The 21,944-nt window shown below is 37.6% G+C and overlaps 1 protein-coding gene across 2 annotated transcripts in view; it reads right to left on the reverse strand.

Moving 5' to 3' along the window:
- Window positions 1–21,944, reverse strand: part of NPHP1 (nephrocystin 1) — a 91,560-nt gene that overhangs the window by 53,233 nt on the left and 16,383 nt on the right. Inside the window, exons 5-9 of one of the 2 annotated variants that reach the window (XM_006156628.3) lie at window positions 11,730–11,937; window positions 6,590–6,691; window positions 1,913–2,016; window positions 1,549–1,591; window positions 405–489 (exon numbers count right to left, since the gene is read on the reverse strand). In XM_006156628.3, coding sequence (XP_006156690.1) covers window positions 405–489; window positions 1,549–1,591; window positions 1,913–2,016; window positions 6,590–6,691; window positions 11,730–11,937 — 542 coding nt within the window. Of the gene's footprint in view, window positions 1–404; window positions 493–1,548; window positions 1,592–1,912; window positions 2,017–6,589; window positions 6,692–11,729; window positions 11,938–21,944 lie in introns of both variants that reach the window. The other variant, XM_006156627.3, reaches the window with a different exon arrangement.

Consider the following 21,944-nt stretch of genomic DNA (forward strand, 5'->3'; position numbering starts at 1 on the left):
TGTCCCTACAACCCAGTATCTTACCACTCTGCCATTGGCGGGCCCAGGGATGGTTCTTAAAGGCAGAAGTTACTAGATGTGCTGCTTCTACTGAAGGGGGATGAAACAGTAGGATCAGTGGGGAGGAGGAGAAAGCAGGATAAAGATTCAGGAAAGGGCTAAGTAAAGGAGTCACATTAAAAAAAAAAAAAAAATAGAGCTGAAATCCAGAGCCCAGGCAAACAGGCTGATCTCTGACAGGATCAGGCCCTTCCTCACTGTGACAGGAAGGACAAGGAAAAGACGAGTGCTGAAGAGATGTGAGACTGAACGTTTTCAACACCTGTTTTGGCTAAGGCAGAAAAGTCAGACTTGAACCCTGACTAGTTAACATAAGCATACAGTGGTTGACAGACATGTGTTACCTTCTTCCAGAAGCTGGGAGAGTGTGGAAGGCCTGAACCCTGCAGGAATGGCTCCCATCGTGGTTAGCACGTCCGCAGTGTTTATCTGCTAGAGACAGTCAAAACGAAATTGGCTTGCTTGTCTTCTTCTTCCACGTCTCCTCACCAATATACTTTCTCTAACATTACAGCAACCATAAACCCAAAAAGAAAAATACGAACATACAGGCTTTTGTGGAAGAATATTGTAATTGAACCCCAAATTTCTGAGAGAATTTTCAACACATGGTTGATAATGCCACTATTTCAAAAAATGACAAAGATTGAGGGAGAGAGCCAGTTTAATCAAAATAAATTCCAAATGGATGCATTCAAATTTTTTTAAAAAGTAACTATAGAAATAAAAGAAATATAAAAGTATTAACAGAAAATAAAGCCTGGCCTCTTCCAAAGACCCAAGCCCCATTTAGTGACCAGTACAAAGCATTGTGATCTAAGTCAGCTGCTTCCAGTAGGTACGTGCTTCCTCCTGATCCAGTGTATTCGTACTTAACAGATGAATTCATATTGTCAACTGACACACGCTGAATGATAGATTTTTTGAATATAAGTGTACACATGTGTACATGAACACATATATAAGCATGTTCTTATTAGTAACAAGCAGAGGAAAAGATCAAGAAGGATACTTACTAAACTTAATGGTAGGGGAAGGATTAACAATTTTCTAGGTAATAATTTTCCTTTTCCTATGTAATTTTTTAAATGGGAAGATTATGGAAAATTTACTTTTTTGAGCTTTTCATAATTTTTCAAAGAGTAACAGAAATTTAATATCTATCTTTGGTATATTAAAACAGAAATTTAATATACCAAATGATAGAAAATCTAGGTAGGATCAATGAGACTATTCCCAAGCCCTAAAATGATATTATGAATGAGTTCATGGACTTTTTGCACAACGAACCCAATGAGAAATGGTACTTGAGGCATGGGCTTATTACTAAACCAGAGATATGTGTCTTCTATTCTTACATCCCATGCCCTACACCCTGCTAGAGATCCACTGCTATTCTCCACAGTCTCCCTCTGTTTTGAATCTGAACTCAATCAGAACTATTAGGAAACAGAACCAGACATCATTAATGAGACAGCAGATACCCACCTCTGACATGGCCTTTTGAACAGCACTCCAGTGGGAATCAGTTCTGGGGAGGGAAAACAGCAAGGTGAGTATAGGGGCAGGTTACAGCTATTCACTCAGTTAAGGAACTTCATTAATCAAAGAATAAAATCCATCATCTTTGGTGAGTTGTGAAAATCTGAAAATTTCTAGATCAAACCAAGATTGAACCAAATGCACTAAAAATAATTAATACAAAATAGAGTAGTCATGATCTTGAAAGACAATACAAAAAGTTCTCATGTGCAAGTTGTCTCCATTTCAAGAAATTCTTGAGTTATTATTAACAGCAAAAATAAATGAAAAGTTCCCTGAACCTGCTCTGCCATCCTCTGGCAGCACGCACCTTTGTTTAACTTCTGCTCCGTCCGCTGTCTCATCCCCCACCTCCACATCATCCTCACTGCCCTCCGCACTTGATTCTTGGCTGCTGTCTTCTTTATTATAGGGCTGAAAAAAATCATGGAAATATGAAGTGCTTTGTAACAAATGTAAAAAATAAAAATAATAAAAATAAAAATACTAGTACTTTCAGAAAGACTTGAGCACAAATGGGAATTGGATACAAAATGAACGTATCAAAACTCAGTGGAAAAAATTTTTCAACACATGATTGATAATGTCACTATTTCAAAAAATGACAAGGACTGAGAGAGACAGCTAGTTTAATCAAAATAAAATCCAAGTGGAAGAATTCAAATTTTTTAAAAAAGTAACTATATAAATAAAAGTAATATAAAAGTGTTAACAGAAAATAATCTTGAGATGGAAAAGGCTTTTTCAATTATGCTACTAAAACCAAAAATTATAAATAAAAACATTAACAGATTTAGCTACATAAAAAATAAACACAATAGGGCCAGCCAGGCTGCACAGTAGTTCAGGAGGCTAGATGCCACTTGGCCAACTGAGTGGTGTGAGTTTCAGACCCGGAGGCCTAAAAAGTACACAGAGCATACATATGTGCATGCCTAAAATCCCAAGAGGAAAATGGGGAAGGGACTAGGGTGTGGCCATACAGCAAAATTAAAAAAAAAAAAATGCCTGGGGGCCTAGGTCCACCGAGCACCAATTGTTATGCATAGGGAGCCAGTTACCACACGCCAACTGTGGTACAAAACCTAGCGGTACAAAACCTAGCCCTGAAGGCTTGAAAAACATGCCAGTTGTATGTGTGTATGTCCAAAAATCTGATGGAATGGAGAAATGGGAGAAAATGGATTGTGGCATGACTGCACCCCACTGGGTGTTGGCTCTCTCTCTCTCTCTGGTGAGTGCATGCACCCTCTGGCAACAATAATCCAACCAACCAACCAACAAACATGGCTGAAAGTCAACAACGAGAATATTTAACATAAATTTTGAAGGATAAATATCTTTATTAAAATGTTACAAAAGCTCTATAAGTCAACAAGAAAAAGATTTTTTTCAAATCTCTTAGAAAAATGGCCCAAAAAAAAGAAATAGCAATTCACAAAGAACAAACACAAATAGTCATGAAGCATATGAAATTATGCTCCGCATCATTCATTAGGAATACAATGAATGTAAATAAAAATAACGAGACTTTCTTTTTGCTGGTCACAAAGATGGATACAGCCATTCCCGGTAGATATGCAGGGAAATGAGCACTCTCAGGTGCTAGGAGGCTGGGGGTGGGAATACAAACTGGTTTCACTTTCCTGAGCAGCAAACTGACACAATAAATCAAAATACAAAGGTGTAAACCTTTAAATCAGTGATGACCATCCCTCCAGGACTTTATCTAAGGGGAATAATCAGGCAAGTCTACAATGATGTCTGTATGGGCTGATCAATGCAAAGGTTGCTGGCTGGCTACCACTTCTTTTCTAACAGAATCCCTGATGCTGGCAATGAGTCAGCTAAGAGGCTACATCCTCACAGCCTTCCTTGCAGGTAGGTGTTGCCTGGGAACTAAACGCTGGTCGAGGAGAGATAACAGAAATTTTTCTGTGTAGCATAAAGGGAGCAGCTTTGACCCTTCTCCTTTTCCGTACACTGGCCTGGAATCATTAAATGACCCAGCAGCGCACTTCAAACTAAGAGGTCACTCTAGGGAGAGATGCCTCACACCTAACTACAGAGAAAATAATAGATGGGGCCTTCACCAGGCCTTGATTGCCCATCTGCACACTTCTTCCACAGAGGAGAAAAATACACTATTTAAGTCACTTTTGGGGGTAACTTTTGTTATTTACAAGGGAAGCTCAGCATAATTTTTTTCTATAATTGGTAGTGATTATAGATTGGAAACAACCTGAATGTCCCCATAAATGAGATTGGAATATTTGCTGTCACTGAAAAAGAGGGTCTGGATCTGCACCGTACAATCTACCAGCCCCTCACACATGTTTGTGAGCTCTGGAAACTGTTCCAAATTCAGATGTGCTATAAATGTTAAACACATACTCCGTTTTGAATTTAATATAAAAAAAAGAAAAGGAAACAGCTCAACATTTAAAAATACTGATTACACTGAAATAGGCCTTTGTCCCTGGTCTCTGGCACAGAGCTTCTATAATCCTTGGCATTTCATTAAAGATGGGACTGTGATTTCTTATTCCTGAGTTTCTTCCAAGTGTTCCCAAATCTATGGTAATGAGGTGACACTAGATAGGCCCCTAGGCTACTTCAGGATTAGAAGTTAGAGCTTTCAGCTCCACGCTCCAAACTTCAGGAGGGAAGAGGAGTTGGAGAGTACTCAATAATCAATAGGCAATGATTTAGCTAGCATAATTAATGAAATCTCCATAAGAAAAAAAAAAGAAAACACCCTAAACACAGGGTCTGACAGCTTCTAGGCTGGCAAATTTAACTACTGGGAGGGTGGAGTGCCTGGAGAGGACATGCAGGTCATTGGCCTACCAATACCTTGCCCTAGGTATCTCTTCCACTTTTTCATGCCCGAGTCGTATCTTAAACTGGTAAGTACAAGGCAAGTGTTTTCCTGAGTCTGTGACTCCTCTCTATTGAAGTAGGAAATCCCGGCCTGGCTCCCCCCATGCCCCCAGAATGGCCTGGCTCCCCCCCTGGGGGGGGGGCTGGGGCCGGGGCTCCCACGCAGCCAGGAATCAACATCATTCCTGGTAACAACCAGATGACTGCTGTGCCTGCCGCATTAGCTGATAATCATCCCTGCGTACCAGAACTGCTTTCCTGAAACTGCATTCCCTGGAGACTCACCTACACTTGTGGATCTGCCGGAGACCCTCCCTTAATCCAACCCTGAATAGAATCTATGCTCCCTATTGTCAAAAACTTTATGAGCTGATAATTGGAACTCGTGGCCTCTCTCCCTTTCCTTGTATGTATCACTTTTTCAATAACTCTTCTGGAAGACAATTGTATATAGCAGAGATATTGTCATGGGGGAGTGGGAAAGGGCAGAGGGACAAACATAGGGAAAAAAAAAGAGGAAGAGAAAAAAAACCATATATATACACATAAGCAAGTAAGTAGAAATGGAATATTATTGATGATAACATGCTTGATTAAGTCACTATGCAGACTATTCTAGATGGGAATTGACATTTAGTACGTTGTGATGATGCTCAGGGAATGAATGTTAGGTAACAAAAACAAACAAACAAACAAACAAACAAACAAACAAACAAACAAACAAACAAACAAACAAACAAACAAACAAACAAACAAACAAAAAAACGGTAAAACTATTCGTACCATTTAAAAAAAAATGGATATTTGATGGCTGCAGTGAGCGGTATGGGCCCAGCTGGGTTCTACTTTATAGTATGCTCTTTTTACTCACTGGAGTTTAGGCCTAAAGTCAGACTTGAGTTCATGTATAGGTATGTGTCAGCTGCGATAACTATTGGATATATTTAGACTAATTAAGTTCACTGATAGATCATTTGGGGAGGGGGGAGGCACGGAGGGCAATCGTGGATGCCAGGGACAATGTGGGAGGAGGATGGGTCATAACAGAGGGAGAGGGATGGGGAATCTAGGATGGGAAAACAAAAGGCAAGGTATGCAGGACACAAGAATTGGGAAATTATTTGCTGAGAACATATATGTTGACGTGCTTGATTAAGCCAATGCACAGTGTATTTTGGATGGAAAATTCATTTGTGTGTTGTGATGGGAAAAAAAATTATAATAAAAAATAAACTATAAAAAAAAGAGAGAGAGAAGAGGATAGAGAAAGATAACAAGGAAAAAAAAAAAAAAAAAAAAGAACTCCTGAATGTAGAGCCCAAGGTGCTAGGCTAGAAGAACACGTGGCTCCTGAGACTTATAACTGGCATCTGAAGTCAGGGTGCAGTCCTGTGGGATCTGTGCTAACCTGGGATGGAATGTGGTGTGAGGAGACTGTTAGCTTCTCTCTAGTTCTCTCTATTCCCTCTGCCATGAAATAAACAAACAAACAAACATACAAACTTGTAAAAAGTAGTGTCAGAAAAAAGAAATTTCAATGTAGTTACTGGAAAATTTAGTTACATATGTGATTTGCATTATATTTCTGTTGGACAACACTGATCCAGATAGGTATCTACATTTCTTGGCATGGAAAATGAGCATTCTATATTGTGAAATCTAAAAAAATAGGCCACAAACATGCATATATAGTATGTTCATACTGTAGTAAAGGGATTCATATATTGGGTCGTCAGGAAAATTATGATGCATTTTTGCACAGAAAAACATAGACAAATACATCTTGGCTTTCTCGACAACCTAATATTTGTGCAAGCTAACAAAGTTAACTGTGGTTATGGTCCACAACTGTAAGCACCTATTAACTGTTACCATCAGCATCAAGCCACAAAGCATCTCCAGTGTGAGATAACATGCTAGAGCTCACATGCATAAGAGCACTGCACAGGTTCCCAGGATAACTGGTGCGCAGTATACAGTATTAAAGCAAATTCTGCATCACAGATTATGCACTAGTCACTTGATCAAAGTACATAGCTTAAAGTTTTATTAAAGATAGAATAAGTTTTAATGTAGAAAAAGAAAACAAACAATAAAGACTAACCTCCAGGTAGGTTCTGGGAATGAGACCTTCATTTCCTTTGGCATTTTTAGCTATCCACCAACCATCTGTGTTTTTTTTAATTATAAATAGAATTTCTCCTTTCTTAAAGAAAACAAAGTAAAACATACAAAATAAATTTCAATAATCATGAGTATATTTTATTACTAATACTTTAAAACACATGTTGAAAAAAAGCTGAAGTCTTTTCTTAATCTATTACTTCTGCTAATTTTTTTTAAGAGAGTATTTTGCTATAGGGCCCATGTGCTCACTGGAGAGAGAGAGAGAGACAGAGAAACAGAAAGAGAGAAATCACCCCCTAGGAGGGATGGCCACAATGCAATCCCTTCTCCTCCATTCTCATCTCAGGATTTGGGAACTCATGGACACGTGCCCGGTGTGAGTTTTAAGCCACTGGGTCCAAACTCAAACTGCAATCGACTTCTTGGGACTCCAGAGATGTAACCATTAACTCCAAATGCTGGTCCCATATTTCTCCCAATTTTTATCAAAATCTTCCTTTCTATCTTTGAATCTATGGGACTATAAATATAATTTTAAGTGAATCTTTCCTCTTGTTTACCTCACACACAATTGAACCATACATGCAAATGGAAATTATTTTTCACAATCATTTTCAGGTATCCATACTTATTTCAGTGATTTGACTATTATGTAAAATATTTTTGAACTTTTAAATTTCTTGTTGGAAAAATGTCTTTCAGAACTAGCATATACTTCTCTGAAGAAAATAAATTCCATCAAAGTTAAATCCTTCATAGAGGATCAGCCAGACGGTGTGGCCGGTTAAGGTAGCTGGATTTCACACAGCTAAGTGCCTGGTTCAAGTCTTGGATTTGGCAGCTTGGAAAATATGTTGGGCATGTGTGCGTGCATGCTCAGCATCTCAAGTGGAGAAGGGCATGCACATGTGACATGGCTGTCCCACTGGGGAATGATTTCTCACTTTCCTCTGTCTCTCTGGTGAATGTACACATCCTATAGCAAAAAAAAAAAAAAAAAAAACTACAAAAAAAGAAAAGAAAAGAAAGAAAAATCCTATGTAGAAGTAAAAATAGTACTTACCTAATATCATTACCCACCCAACAAATCATGTATGTTTTGAATAACACTCATCCAGTTATAAAAATACAATCTATCTTTGAAGAACAAAGTATTTCTACTACTGAAGGTATTTAAAAGCTAAGATTTTCTTTAAAATACACATTATTGTCAGACCAACCCTGTAGCCTAATGGTTAAGAAGCCAGATTCCATGTGACCAATTGTGGCGCAACTACCAGCTCTGGCAAATTAAACAATACATCAGGCATGTGTATGTGTGTGCCCCAAATCCCAACAGAATAGAGAAATGGAGGAGAAGGGATTGTGGCAAGACCATGACCCATTGGGGAATGCTTTCTTTCTTTTTTATTTATTTATTTTTATATTTTTTCCACAAACATTTACTTTACGTATCAAAAAAATCTTGTTCGTACTCCATAGTTCTTGACAGTTAATAAACAACTTTCAAAATTTCAGAATACTGAATTTTAAAGATAATGTTCAAAATATTTCTTATAATTTTGTATAATTTTGTTTGTGACTCTATAACAGCAGAGATAGTATGGTTTGAAATACTTTTGAGAAAATATTTACATGTCAACTACCCAAACTGTTGAAAAGCAAATGCGCAGCACACAAGTCACACTAAACCTTCTCAATTCAGCCCTGCCTACCAAGTGTTCTGAGATATACCATCTGCTAGCAAAGATCAGTCTCTTTTTCTTCCTTCAAAGTCTTTCTCAAGATAATCCTCTGGTGTGGTTGCTCTTTTGCAGTCTCTACTGATTACAATGTTGGGCTGGATAAGTCCAGGTTATTTTATGTTTTAAATTCTTTCATATATCTTCTCTAATCCTCTCTGCCAGGCAGAACAATTTATGGTGTCAGTCCATCTTTCTAAGAGCTTCTGTTGGCCTACTTGAGATCCACTTTAGTTCCATGGTTTTCTGATTAATCTTCAGGTATGACATTCCAGTCAAAGCCCTGTCCGGTAACGAGTATTTCTAATTTCTGATTCAATGCAACAAGCATTATTGAACTTATGCAAATAACCCTTCTGCCACAAAATAAGAATACTCCCAAATATTTTCCGAATCCAGAGGGGTCAGGAAGGAAGAAGTTTATGTTTCCATTTAAAAAAACAAACAAGAAAAATATTTTAACAAATTGCTGAACCTATCGATAACTCAAAAGAAAGTAAAATGTTGGGAACCAGCAGTTAGCGTAATGGCTATGTTGCTGGACTCCCACGTAGTCGACCGCGGTTCGTGTCCCGGACCCGGTGGCTTAAAACTCACGCTGGGCGCGTGTGCGTGCGTGCCCAAGATCCCGAGAGGAGAATGGAGAAGGGATTGCGGCGTGACCATCCCCCCTGAGGGGTTATTTCTCGCTTTCTGTCTCTATGTCTCTCTCTGTCTGTCTGGCGAGCGCACGCGACCTACAGTGAAAATCTCTCCAAAAAAAAAAGAAAGTAAAATGTTTAAATTGGGAAAACAAAGCATTGTAAAAAAAAAACATCAGTCATGTTTTACTCAAAAGACATAAAATTCTATTTCGCCATTTCAGTTTTATGTTCAAACTCTCTTCTGTTGAGTATGCAGTGTTACTGTGGTCCAATCTTTCCGTTTAAATCCTGGAAGTTAACATTCAGTGTTATTTTTGACATTTCCTATCCCTAGCATTAAGTTGGTCATTTTCTTAGTTGCTGTTTTTTCTCTTATTTCTGTTATGTGTCTTTAGTTTTCCTGGTAGAGCATTCCTTTCAGAACTTCTTGACGAGTGGGTCTGCTATTGGCAAATTCTTTCAGGTCTTGTTTATCTAAAAATGTTCTTATCCTTTCTTCCCATATGAAAGATAATCTTGCTGGGTATAGTATTCTTGGTTAAAATTGTTTTTCACTTAACACTTCGAATATACTTTCCCATTCTTTCCTTGCTCACATTGTTTCTAATGAGAGGTCTGAGGTTAACCTGGTTGGATAACGTTTATAAGTAACCTGACGTTTCTGTCTTGCCAATGCTTTCTCCCGCCCCTTTTCACAAGTGTACATGCCTTATTTTTTAAAAATATGTATGTAGTCCTCTTTCTCACTATACAAGATAGAGGGTAGAAAAGTTGAAAAGTCAGATACTCAGGAGAAGAAATCTGAAGCCAAGAAGGCTGATGCCAGTGACAAGGTTAAAAAAGGTGACTCCTCCAAGGCTAAAAAGCCCAAGAAGAGGAAGCCCCACTGCAGCTGAAACCTGATCCTAGTCTGAGGAATCAGCAGATACTGCCAGTCAGCCATGTATTCCAGGAAGGCCATACACAAGATGAAAATAACGGCCACTAAATCCAGATTTGAAAAGAAAAAGAAGATTCTTGCCACTGCCACAAAACCAGTTGGTAGTGACAAGAATGGTGGTACTCTGGTGGTTAAACTTTGCAAAATGCCTAGGTATTACCCTACTGAAGATGTGCCTCAAAAGCTGTTGAGCCACAGCAAAAACAAAACAAAACAAAACAAAACAAAACCTTCAGCAGCATGTGAGAAAGCTGCAAGCCAGTATCACTCCCTGGACCATTCTGAGCATCCTCACTGGACCCCACAGGGCAAGAAAGTGGTTTTCCTGAAGCTCAGCAGTGGTTTACTACTTGTGACTGGACCTCTGGTCCACAATCGAGTTCTATTGTGAATACAACAAAAATTCATTATTGCCACCTCCACGAAAATTGGTATTAGCAAAGTAAAAATCCCCAAAACACTTCGTTTCAAGGAAAAGGCCAGCAGGTGGCATGGTGGTTAAGGCGCTAGATTCCCACATGGACAGCCACTGTTTGAGTCCCAGACCCAGTGACTTGAAAATCACGCTAGGCACATATGTGCAGATGCCCCAAATCCAAAGAAGAGATGGAAGAATAGGGATTATGGTGTGGTCATTCCCACTGGTGTCTGTGTGTGTGTGTGTGTGTGTGTGTGTGTGCGTGATTTCTTGTTCCTTGTCTCTCTCCCCAGTGAGCACATGCACTTATAGCAAAAACCTTAAAAAAAAAAAAGAAAGAAAGGAAAAGAGAGACAAAAAGAAAAAGAAACCCAGACACTAGGAAGGTGAGATATTCAACACAGAGAAAGAGAAATACGAGATTACCAGAGCAGCACAAGGTTGATCAGAAAGCTATGGACTCACAAAATTTTACCAAAAATCAAAGTTGTTCCTCAGCTCCTGGGTTATGTGTGATCCATGTCTGCCCTTACAAATAGAGTTTATTCTCATAAATTGATGTTCTGAATTTCTTGCCAAAAAGCTAATTAAATAACTGATACAAAAAAATGTACATATTATTGTCTAATATTAATGGCATTTTCCAGGATAATTTGGAAAAAACAACAAACCCTAAGAATTAGACCATTTAATTAGTTGTATAATATTCTTGCGCATTTTATTAATACTCAATGATTAAACTTTGAAATGTAATACATATATATGTAAATATATATTATATATATGTATACACACACACACACACACACACACACACACACATATATTTATAAAAATGTCAGGACCAAGATTCATATATGGATTTATTAAATTTATTTTTCTCACTTGTCTAACAGGACACACAGTCTCTAATCCTTTTAAAAACCACAACTGTTTTCTTCCATCCTACCTGCCGCTTATTTATGCACAGGCCAAGCACGTACGGATGCAAACTCCTTTCATATCTGAGTCAAGACGATGACTTGCTATGCAACAGCATAAAGTGTTCTCTTGAGTCTTGAGCTATGTATATTGTCTAACTCATCTGAATAAATTTATACATATAATAAAAATAAATTATAAAATGCTACACATTAGGAATTATCAACATTAAAGCTATTTTCAAAAATCTTTAGAAGAGCTGCCTTTAGTAATAGAATCTCATATTACTACTCCTTGTAAATCATCATCATTACTTATTTTAACAGAATGAGTCTTCAAAATCTTACTATTAAATAGTCTTTAAAAATAATACAGATGTAAGGGTACGGTTTCTTATCCTGTTAGGTATGCACAATTATCTTTAGATTAGGTTCTAGTCTTATGCTGCCTACCTTAAATGTAAGATCCCCGACTTGCTGAGCAGTAAAATCTCCAACAGCAATGTATTCTTTACTCGTTTCCTGTTCAGGAGATTCATTTTCCTGCTTCTCTTCATCTTCCTCATCTGATTCTTCGTCCTCACCGCCGCTTTCTTCACTTTCTCCTTCTTCTTCATCTTCTTCAGCAGAATCATCTTCTTTTTCAGTAGGTGCCTCAACTCTACAAAAAAGTGTTTCTATGAGTTAGTTCACTTGATATAACATGCAAGAACAGGTAATATGTATCTTCTATATCTACTGTACTAAGCACTACACATTGTAACTCATCAAATCCTCATGACAACCTTAGAAGGCAGGTTCTGTTTTTATCTCCACTTTACCCATGAGAAATAGAAAGCTTCCAAGGAACCTACATATAACATGTATATATAGAAGATACATAATATATGTAAATAAATATTTTTTATATGTAGGACTGTTCCATATTAATAAAAGAAATATAGAAGTCCTTAAAAGCTAGTGGAAAAAACTGCAGGACTTCAAAATATTTGTAACTCATTTAATTCCATTTTTCTGCAAACTTTCTGAAGTACTCTTGTAAAGGAAAGTACAACTAATGGGTTCTATCGTTTGGCTAAGAAGATGTGACTTGAGCAACTGAAGGTGGAGAAGGAGATATTGTTTCTGAGTCCTATGTGTGAGATGATGGAGTAGGCATAGGCCCTCAGGCTGGAGACTTGCATTCAAGTCCTGGATTCATTCACTCAGCAAATGCTGTTTGAGCATCATTACATAGTACTTACAGCATATGCTCTGGGTTTAAATTCAGACTCTCTTCCCTCTTCATTGGATGTCCTCAGGTAGGTTCCTTGTAAGTTTTCCATTTCTCATGGGTAAAGTGGAGATAAAAATAGAACCTGCCTCCTAAGGTTGTCATGAGGATTTTATGAGTTACAGTGTGCAGTGCTTAGGACAGTGTCTGCCATGGTAAGTTTTTGATACAAGTTGGTTATAATGATAATGACAATGTTGTAAGTTGGGTTCCATGTCAGATACAGTGGCTCGGAAGATAAATCAGGCATAATTTACTGTCCTCAAGGAGCTAACAATTACCTAATCTAGAAAATGATTAATTACAGTAGGTACTACAGTCGAGATATAGTGTGGAATCATACAAAAGGGATATGTACCACAGGCTGCCTGGGTGAGGGTCAGGAAAAGGTGAGAATTAAGTCTTGAGAGAAGAGTTGGAATTAATTAGGTAAAAAGGAAGTAGAAAGGAAAAGATAGGAGAGCAAAATAAAAGCCTCAAGCAAAATCAAGGAATTTCAAATAGCCCATGAATGGTATGGCAAGGCTTGGGGAAAACTAGCAAAAGACGAGGCTGGAAAGAGGTGGGCAGAATGCAGCTCATCAGAGCTTTATCTTTAAGGAAGTCCCTAAAGGTGAAGTAAGGTAAGGGCAAGGTAGGAATTGGACTTCAGGAAGACTAGGCTACAGTAGGAGGAACAGATTGGAAGAAGAGCTAAAGGCAAAAACTGCTGTTAAAAGTGAGAATTACGCAGCCAGCAGGTGGCCTGATGGTTAAGGCACTGGAGTCCCACATGACCAACTGCAGTTTGAGTCTCAAACACAGTGACATGAAATTCATACCAGGTGTTTGTGCATGAGGGCCCAAAATCCCAGAAGGGAAATCACCCTAGGGGGCAATTTTTCACTTTACCTCACTGTCTCTCTCCTGTGAGCACAGGTGCCCTATGGCAAAAATCTTAAAAAAAAAAAAAAAAATTGTACCAGTAAAAAAATCCATAAAATGTCACTGATTTCCAATATGCTCCTTTCCTTCTTTGGAGATATTCTGCACATATTTAATATGGATTAATTATTTTAAAGTGTTGCCAAGGATAAGAGCACTCACTGTTTTTTTCTTTCATCATGTCACTGTGCTAAATTTCAATGATAGATTTTTTAACATTAGGCCAATTTTGCATTCTGGAATTAATTCTACCTTGGTCATGATGTGCTGGCCTTATGATGCATTTTTGGATTCTATATGCTAATATTTTGTATATGGGCTTGTACATTTGTTCATACAGGCCTTATAATTTTCTTATAGTGGTCTCATTCCATTTTGATAGCATCATTATTTAATGTTCATAAAATGATTTGAAATGTGTTTCTCCTTTTTTTATTATCTAGAAAGACCTTGTGACACTGGAATTAATACTTTTTTAAATGCTGCAGTAATTCATCAGTGAAGCCACCCGGGAATTGAATCATTGAGGTTTTTAACTACAGATTCAACTTATTAAGAGGCATTTCAGTAACATTATTAAAATTGTCTATTAATTGGGCTAACAGGTGACATAGTGATGGCTTGATCCCACATGGCTGACTACACAGCTTGAGTCTCAAACCTAATGACTTGAAAAATACTCAAGGCATGTCTGTATGCATGCCCAAAATACCAAGAGGAAAATGGAAAAGAAGGGAACATGGCATGGTCATCTCCCACGGAGGGTGCTTTCTCATCTTTCCTCTCTCTCCCTTCCTCCTCTCTCTGTCTCTCTCTCTGGAGACCACATGTGCCCTATAGCAAAGCAAAAAAAAAAAAAAAAAAGGACTGTCTATTAATCTTCTGTCAATTTTAGAACATTTTCTTTTTCAAAGAACTTATTTTATCTAGTTTCTTCATCTTTTTAATGTATGCAGAATCTATAGTGATTAGATCATTTTCATCCTTTTTTCTTCTTCTCTTTTCTTGATCACTCTCAGTAGGAGTTCATCCTCTTAGTTAATTTTTTGGAAGAACCAACTCTTGGCTTTGTTGATTTTATCTACCACGTGTCTGCTTATTATTCACTGTTTTATGCCCCCCCCCCTTTTTTTTAATTTCCTTCTACTTTTCTTGGGCTTAATTTGTTGTTTTTTTTCTGGCTTCTAAAGTTGGAAGTGCCAATAACTGACTTTCAACTTCTTTTTAAACTATGTATTTAAAGCTATAAATTTCCCTCTAAGCACTACTTTGGCTGCAATCTACAACTCAGATTTTATTAACACTCAAAATATTTTCTAATTGTCATTGTAATATTATTTCGTTGGCCCATAGTTGATATAGAAGTATATGACTTAACTGTGAACATTTGGTACTTTCTCGTTATTTCTCTGTCATTAAGTTTTGACATCATCCCAAGTCATCAAAGAATATATACCATGTGATTTCAATCCTTTGACATTTGTTGACAATTTCTCTATGGTCCAATATGGTTCATTTTGGTACATATCACACATACACTTGAAAAGAATATATATTATGTAGTTGATTATAGTGTTATACCCCTACATAAATAATTAGGTAAAAGCTGATAATAATGTAGATTATCTAGCTCTCCTTTAGTTCTGGCAACTTTCACTTTATACATTTGAACCCATTTTGTTAGATGCATACACATTTAGAATGATTTTTTCTTAACTGAATTTGACCCATTTATTATTATGGAATGTCCTCCCTTATGCATTAAATTAATTCTAGCCTTACATGCCTGACAGTAATGTAACTGCATCACCTTTGTTTTGATTACAGTTGCATGGAGTATCTTTTACCAGTCTTTTACTTTCATAATTTTATACTAACCTATATTTCTTCTAAATAGTAAATACTGATTTTTTTTTTTTTTGAGAGGTTTTCGCTATAGGGCACGTGCGCTTGCCAGACAGAGAAAGACATAGAGACAGAAAGCGAGAAATCACCCCCCAGGGGGGATGGTCACACTGCAATCCCTTCCCTTCCATTCTCCTCTAGGGATCTTGGGCACGCACGCACACGCGCCTGGCGTGAGTTCTAAGCAACCGGGTCCAGGACGCGAACCACAGTCGACTAAGTGGGAGTCCAGCGACATAGCCATTACGCTAACTGCTGGTTCCCAATACTGTGTGTTTTTTAAAATCCAAACTGACAATCTTTCTTTGAATTAGAGAATTATTTCATTTACATTTAGTGTAATTATCCAAATGGTGGTATTCAAATCATATAATTATTTAGTTTCTATTTGTCTCATCTGCTTTTTTTGTTTCTCCTTTTTCATTTTTTGGGGGGAGTAGAGTGTCTTTTTTTTAAAAGGATTTTAAATTTTAATTTATTATTATTTTAAAATTTGCTATTGAAGGATCAGTAGTTAGCTTAATGGCTATGTCACTGGACTCCCATGTAGTCGACTGTGGTTGAAGTCCTGGACCCGGTGGCTTAAACTCACGCTGGGCATGTGTGTGTGCGTGCCCAAGATCCCGAGAGGGGAATGGAGAAGAAGGAACTGCAGCGTGGCCATCCCCCCTGGGGGTGGGATTTCTCGCTTTCTATCTCTCTGTCTTTCTGGCAAGCACACACTCCCTATAGCAAAAACCTCTCAAAAATTTTTTTTTTTTTTTTTTTTTTTTTTTTTTTTTGCTCACTGGAGGGAGAAAGAGGAAGTAAGAAAGCAAGCCATCAGGCCTAGCTTGAACCACGGTCAGCCATATGGGAGTTAAGTGCCTTAACCATCATGCCACCTGCTGATCCCTAGGTGAGTCATTTTTTAGTATTTTATTTTATTGTTTGTGTTGTTTTGATACTTATACTTTTTTGTTAGTGATGGGTCTAGGCATTACAATATAATCCCTAACTTATCAGTCTAATCTAAACTAATAGTGCATTTCACCAAAAATAAAAACTTCGAGATAATATAATTTACCCTGCCAGCCCTTTGTGCTATTGCTATACTATCTTCACATACTTTACTTCTACATTGAGTCAACCCTTGTTATTTGCAGATTCAGTATTTGTAAATTTGTCTGCCCCACTAATATTTGAGTTGCCTAATGTATATATTCCCAACTGAGGTTGAACATGGAAATACAATACTTTGCCTTTTTTCTCCAGTTCTCATACTGTAAATAATGTCCTTTTCATTGTCTATTTAGTGCCACACCTTGTGCATTTTTGTTCTTTTTCTTGGTGAGTTTGCTGTTTAATAAAAAAACACCAAACATAATACCATGTGGTTTTAGTGTTTTTACAAAACACCAAAATTCCTTAACAAAGTGCTGAAGTTCTGTGTAACATTTCTAAGCACAAGAAGGCTGTGATGTTCCCTATAGAAAAAACCATGTGTTGGGAACCAGCAGTTAGCATAATGGCTATGTCGCTGGACTCCCACATGGTCGACCGCAGTTCGCGTCCCGGACCCGGTGGCTTAAAACTCACGCCGGGCGCGTGTGCGTGCATGCCCAAGATCCTGAGAGGAGAATGGAGGAGAAGGGATTGCAGCATGACCATCCCCCCTGGGGGGTGATTTCTCGCTTTCTGTCTCTATGCCTCTCTCTGTCTGTCTGGCGAGGGCACGAGCCCTATGGCAAAAATCTCTCCAAAAAAAAAAAAAAAAGAAAAGAAAAGAAAAAACCATGTGTTAATAAATTTGTTCATGCATGAGTTACAGTGCTACTGGCTGTGAATCCAATATTAATGAATCAAATAATATATATGTATGTTATATAAGGTGCTTTAAACAGAAACACACACAAAAAAAGGTTGTGTTATTCCTCAATTAACAAAAACATTTGTGTCCAGAGGCTCTCAGGAACCTACATTTGTATTTCCCTTGTGAACAATGATTTAGTATTTGATAATTCAGTGCTTGTGGAAACTTTACAGAATATAACTACCTCAAAGAACTGACTAAATATTATATTGGTTTGTTGGAAAAGTCATGACACATTTTTGCATAGAAAAAACATATCATGAGTTTTCTAACAACCAAATAAATCCCCAGATATATCTTCTGCTTTACACAATCGAGTGACTTTTCCTTTTTATTTTTTATTAAAGACAGGGTCTCACTGTGTCATGATCCTCCTGCTTCAGCCTCTTGAGTAGCTCAGACTACAGGTACAAAGCACTGTGCTCAGTTTAATCAAATATCTTTTAAAGGCATGCAGGAAAAAAAATAAAAAAGCTTTTATATTTCTCCATATACCAGTATTCTTCATTTCTCCTTACAGATCCAAGTCTTCAGTGGAGATCATTTCCTCCCAGCCTGAATATCCACCTTTAGAATTTTTTAAAAATTACTTAATTTTATTTATTATTATTTGAAACTATGCTATAGAGCATGTGTGTTCACGAGAGAGAGAGAGAGAGAGAGAGAAAGAAGAAAACAAGCCACCAGGTCCAGGACTCAAACTGTGGTTAGCCACGTGGGAGTCCAGCACCTTAACCACCACATCACCTGCTGGCCCTGACCTTTAGCATTTCTTATGCTGCAGATTAGCTGACAAATTTCTTCAGCTTCTTCTTATCAGAAAATGTCTTGGGTGCAAGTGGTGTAGTTGTAAAGGCACTGGACTTTCACGGGGCTGAACATGGTTTGAGTCCCAGCCTCAGCGACTTGAAACTCATGTTGGACATGTGTACTAGTAGCCCAAAATCTCGAGAGAAGAATGGAAGAGAACGGATTGTGGTGTTGCCGTCCCCCAGAGTAAGGGAGTGATTTCTCTCTTTCTGTCTCTCTGGCAAGTACACATACCCTATAGCAAAAATCTTTCTCAAAAACAAAAGTCCTGGGGCCAGCAGGTGGCATGGTAGTTAAGAACATTGGACTTCCACATGGCTGACTGTGGTTCGAGTCCCAGACCTGGCGATTTGCATGTGCTCTCTTTCTCTTTCTCTGTCTCTCTCTGGTCAAATTAAAAATAAATAAATTAATTAATTAATTTAAAAAATAAAGTTAAATAAAATAATTCTTTTTTAAAAGTCTTTATTTCACTTCAATTTTTGAAAGATACTTTTGCTGGATTTAGAATTCTGAGTTGGATGTTTTTTTCTTTCAACCCTTTCAAGATGTTACTGTATTGTCTTTTGACTATGTATTTCTAATAAGAACATCAACTGTAGGTCTAACTGTTGTTTGTTTCCTTTTTTCTCTGTCTGCTTTTAAGATATTCTATTTTTCTTTGGTTTTTAGCACTCTAACTATGATATACTAGGTGGGATTTTCTTTATATTATTTGAGGTTCCCTGAGATGCTTAGATGAATGGATTTATATTTTTTATAGATCTCGATTTAAAAGTGTTTTTAGTCATTAATTCTTTTTTTCTTTTCTGTTTATTTTTTGGGAGAGGTTTACGCTATAGGGCACGCATGCACTTGCCAGAAAGCCAGAGAGAGACAGAGAGACAGAAAGCGAGAAATCACCCCCCAGGGGGGATGGCCACGCCGCAATCCCTTCTCCTCCATTCTCCTCTCGGGATCTTGGGCACGCACACACATGTGCCTGGCGTGAGTTTAAGCCACCGGGTCCAGGACTCGAACTGCGGTCGACTACATGGGAGTCCAGCAACATAGCCATTACGCCAACTGCTGGTCCCAGTCATTAACTCTTTAAATATTTCTTGTGTTCTATTCTCTTTCTCCTCTTCTTCTCGAGCTTCAATTAGAGGTATGCTATCATTTCTGACCATGTCCTACATCTCTTTTACTTTCTATTCTGTTCTTTGTATTCTTTTCTCTTTGTCTTTTTATGTATCTATTTGGAAATTTTTAAATTTGTTTTTGAGTTCACTGATTTCTTTCCTCTGTTGTAGCCAGTCTTCTGTTAAACCACCCAGTGATTTTTATTTTTTAAAGAGATTTTTGCTTTAGGGTGTAGGGTGTGTGTGCTTGCATGGGAGTCCAGCTATGTAACTTTTATGCCATCTGCTGGCTCCCTTGATTATATTTTTTAATTTAACATTTTTTTAGTCAGAATTTTTTCCACTTTGGTTATTAGTTTTCATTTCTCTGCTTAAGTTTCCTCTATTCAATTTGTATGGATTTTTATTTTTCCTAGACATTCTTTAACATGTGGAAAAATTGTTGTTTTATATTTCTTATTTGCTAATTCCCACATTTGGATGATTTACACTTCTACTGATTATATTTGCTTTGATTATATGACATTTTCCAGCTTTTCAAGTCTATAGATTGAAAGTTCTCAGCCATTATTTCATCAAACTTCAAATATTATTTTCAAATATCAAATCTGTAGAATGTTCACTTGTTTCTACAATGAATTATCTTAAACTACTCTACCTTTCCCCCCTCATTCCATCTACTTTTTCTTCTATTTTCTTTAACAACATATTCTTTCAAAGTCCTTGTCAACTAACTTCACTATCTGGATCAGATCTTGGACTGCTCTTATTGACAGTCTTATCGCTTAACTAGTGTTCATTTATATTCTCCTGCCTTTTCTTTTCTTTTTTTAAAACAAAGACTTTTGCTATGGGGCACGTGTGCTCACCAGAGAAAGAGACAGAAACAGAAAGTGAGAAATCATCCCCCAGGGGGGATGGCCACACCACTATCTCTTCTCCTCCATTCTTTTCTTAGGATTTTGGGCACGCGTGCACACGCACCTGGCATGAGTTTTAAGCCAGTGGGTCTGGGACTCAAACCATGGTCAACTACATGGGAGTCCAGTGATGTAACCATTACACCATCTACTGGTCCCTCCCATGCTTTTTCACATGTCTGTATTTTTTTAATTACTGAATATTGTCATTGACATATTACTAGAAATATTTAGAGATTTCTTATTTTGCTAGAGGGTGTATATGCTCACTGGAGACAGAGTGAGAGAGAGAAAGAGAGAAAATGAGAAAGCACCCCCATGGGGGGTGTCACACCACAATCCCTTCTCCTTCATTTCTCCTTTTGGGATTTAGAGTGTGCATGCACAAATGTTTGGCATGTTTTCAAGCTTCAGGGTCCAAAATTCAAAGCACACAGTTGGTCATACAAGATCCAGCCACCTTAACCACTGGCTGGCCCTTTGAATTACAGTATCTTCGTCAACACTTTTAGTGTTGAGTTTATTATGTTATAGTTAAATTACTTTGTTCCTGTTAAGATCTGCTTTTAGGCCTTGTTTGAGAAGATCTACTTCAGTTTTGTATTTTCTTAGACCACATTTGTTGTTCTCACATTTTCCTTACTCCTAGGGTATGAGCCTTCTGTGATCGCCACTAAATAATTAAGGCAGTCACCAAAGTCTCTGCGCTCTGGCTAGGTACAAACACCAATGTCTTTTCAGGACTGTGTGACCTCTAAAACTATTTAAGCTCTCAGGTTCCCAGCAAGCACTTTGCTAGGTGCTCAGGAGTTCACTCAGATTTTTGGAATTGTCTCTCTCTGAGTCCCTTCTCTCTATGGGACTTTGCTCCACAAGATCCAGTGGACTTAGCAACTCCAAAGTATGATCCCCTGTTTCCTCAGTCCAGTGAGACTGCTGTTCCCTTCCTGTAGCATCCCTAGCTAGAAAGTCTGGGTGAATGTAGGACTCACCTTACGTGTCTCCTATTGATGTACAATGTCTTCACACAGCTGCATTATATATTTTGTACAGATTTTAAAAGTATTTATGGGGGGGAAGTAAGTCTAATACAACAACTCTATTATTCTTGATACTGGAAATCAGTGGAAATTCGAGAATCTTTACATCTACGTCTTTAGTATTTTTCAGGGTGTAGTGTAAAACCTAGGGAGTAGCATTTGAAGAGTGTGACTAATTGATTTTTTCTTTTGCTTCCCACAAGTAGGGTTTGTTCATATCTGTAAGTTTTTGTAATTTGCAAAAGTTATTATTAACATTTACTGTAGAGAAAAAAAAGGATGCTTCTTCCTCAAAATTTTAAACTGCATTTTTGACATAAGCAATTACACAAGTAGAAAAACTGGGGCCAGCAGGTGGCATGGTGGTTAAAGGTGCTAGACTCCCACATGGCTGACCGCAGTTCAAGTTCTGGACCTGGTAGCTTGCTTTCTCAGTTTCTCTGATCAAACTAGAAAATAATAATTATTAATCAATTTAAATAAGATAATTCTTTTTTAAAAAAAGAAAAACTAAATCATTTTCCTTTTACATATCCATACTAACATTAATGGTAGCATCCTCATTTTCAAATATTTAGCTTTTCAAATCTGTTTTCTTTCCCTAATTAGATTATAAATTACCCAAGGGCAGAGACTACAAGTTATCCTTCTTTATATCTCTCATGAGCTCTAACACATTCTACCACACACAATAAACACATATTGATTGATTATACTAGTGCTGTCATTTGTCTATACCTATACCATTATGTCTTTATTCTGAGTCAAGCATGAAACTATTGATGACATAACTCAAAGAAAGGTAGGAAGGAAGGGAGAGAGG

This window comes from Tupaia chinensis, unplaced genomic scaffold, assembly GCF_000334495.1.
Source record: "Tupaia chinensis unplaced genomic scaffold, TupChi_1.0 Scaffold000511_1, whole genome shotgun sequence".
In the NCBI taxonomy this organism is placed as follows: Eukaryota; Metazoa; Chordata; class Mammalia; order Scandentia; family Tupaiidae; genus Tupaia; species Tupaia belangeri.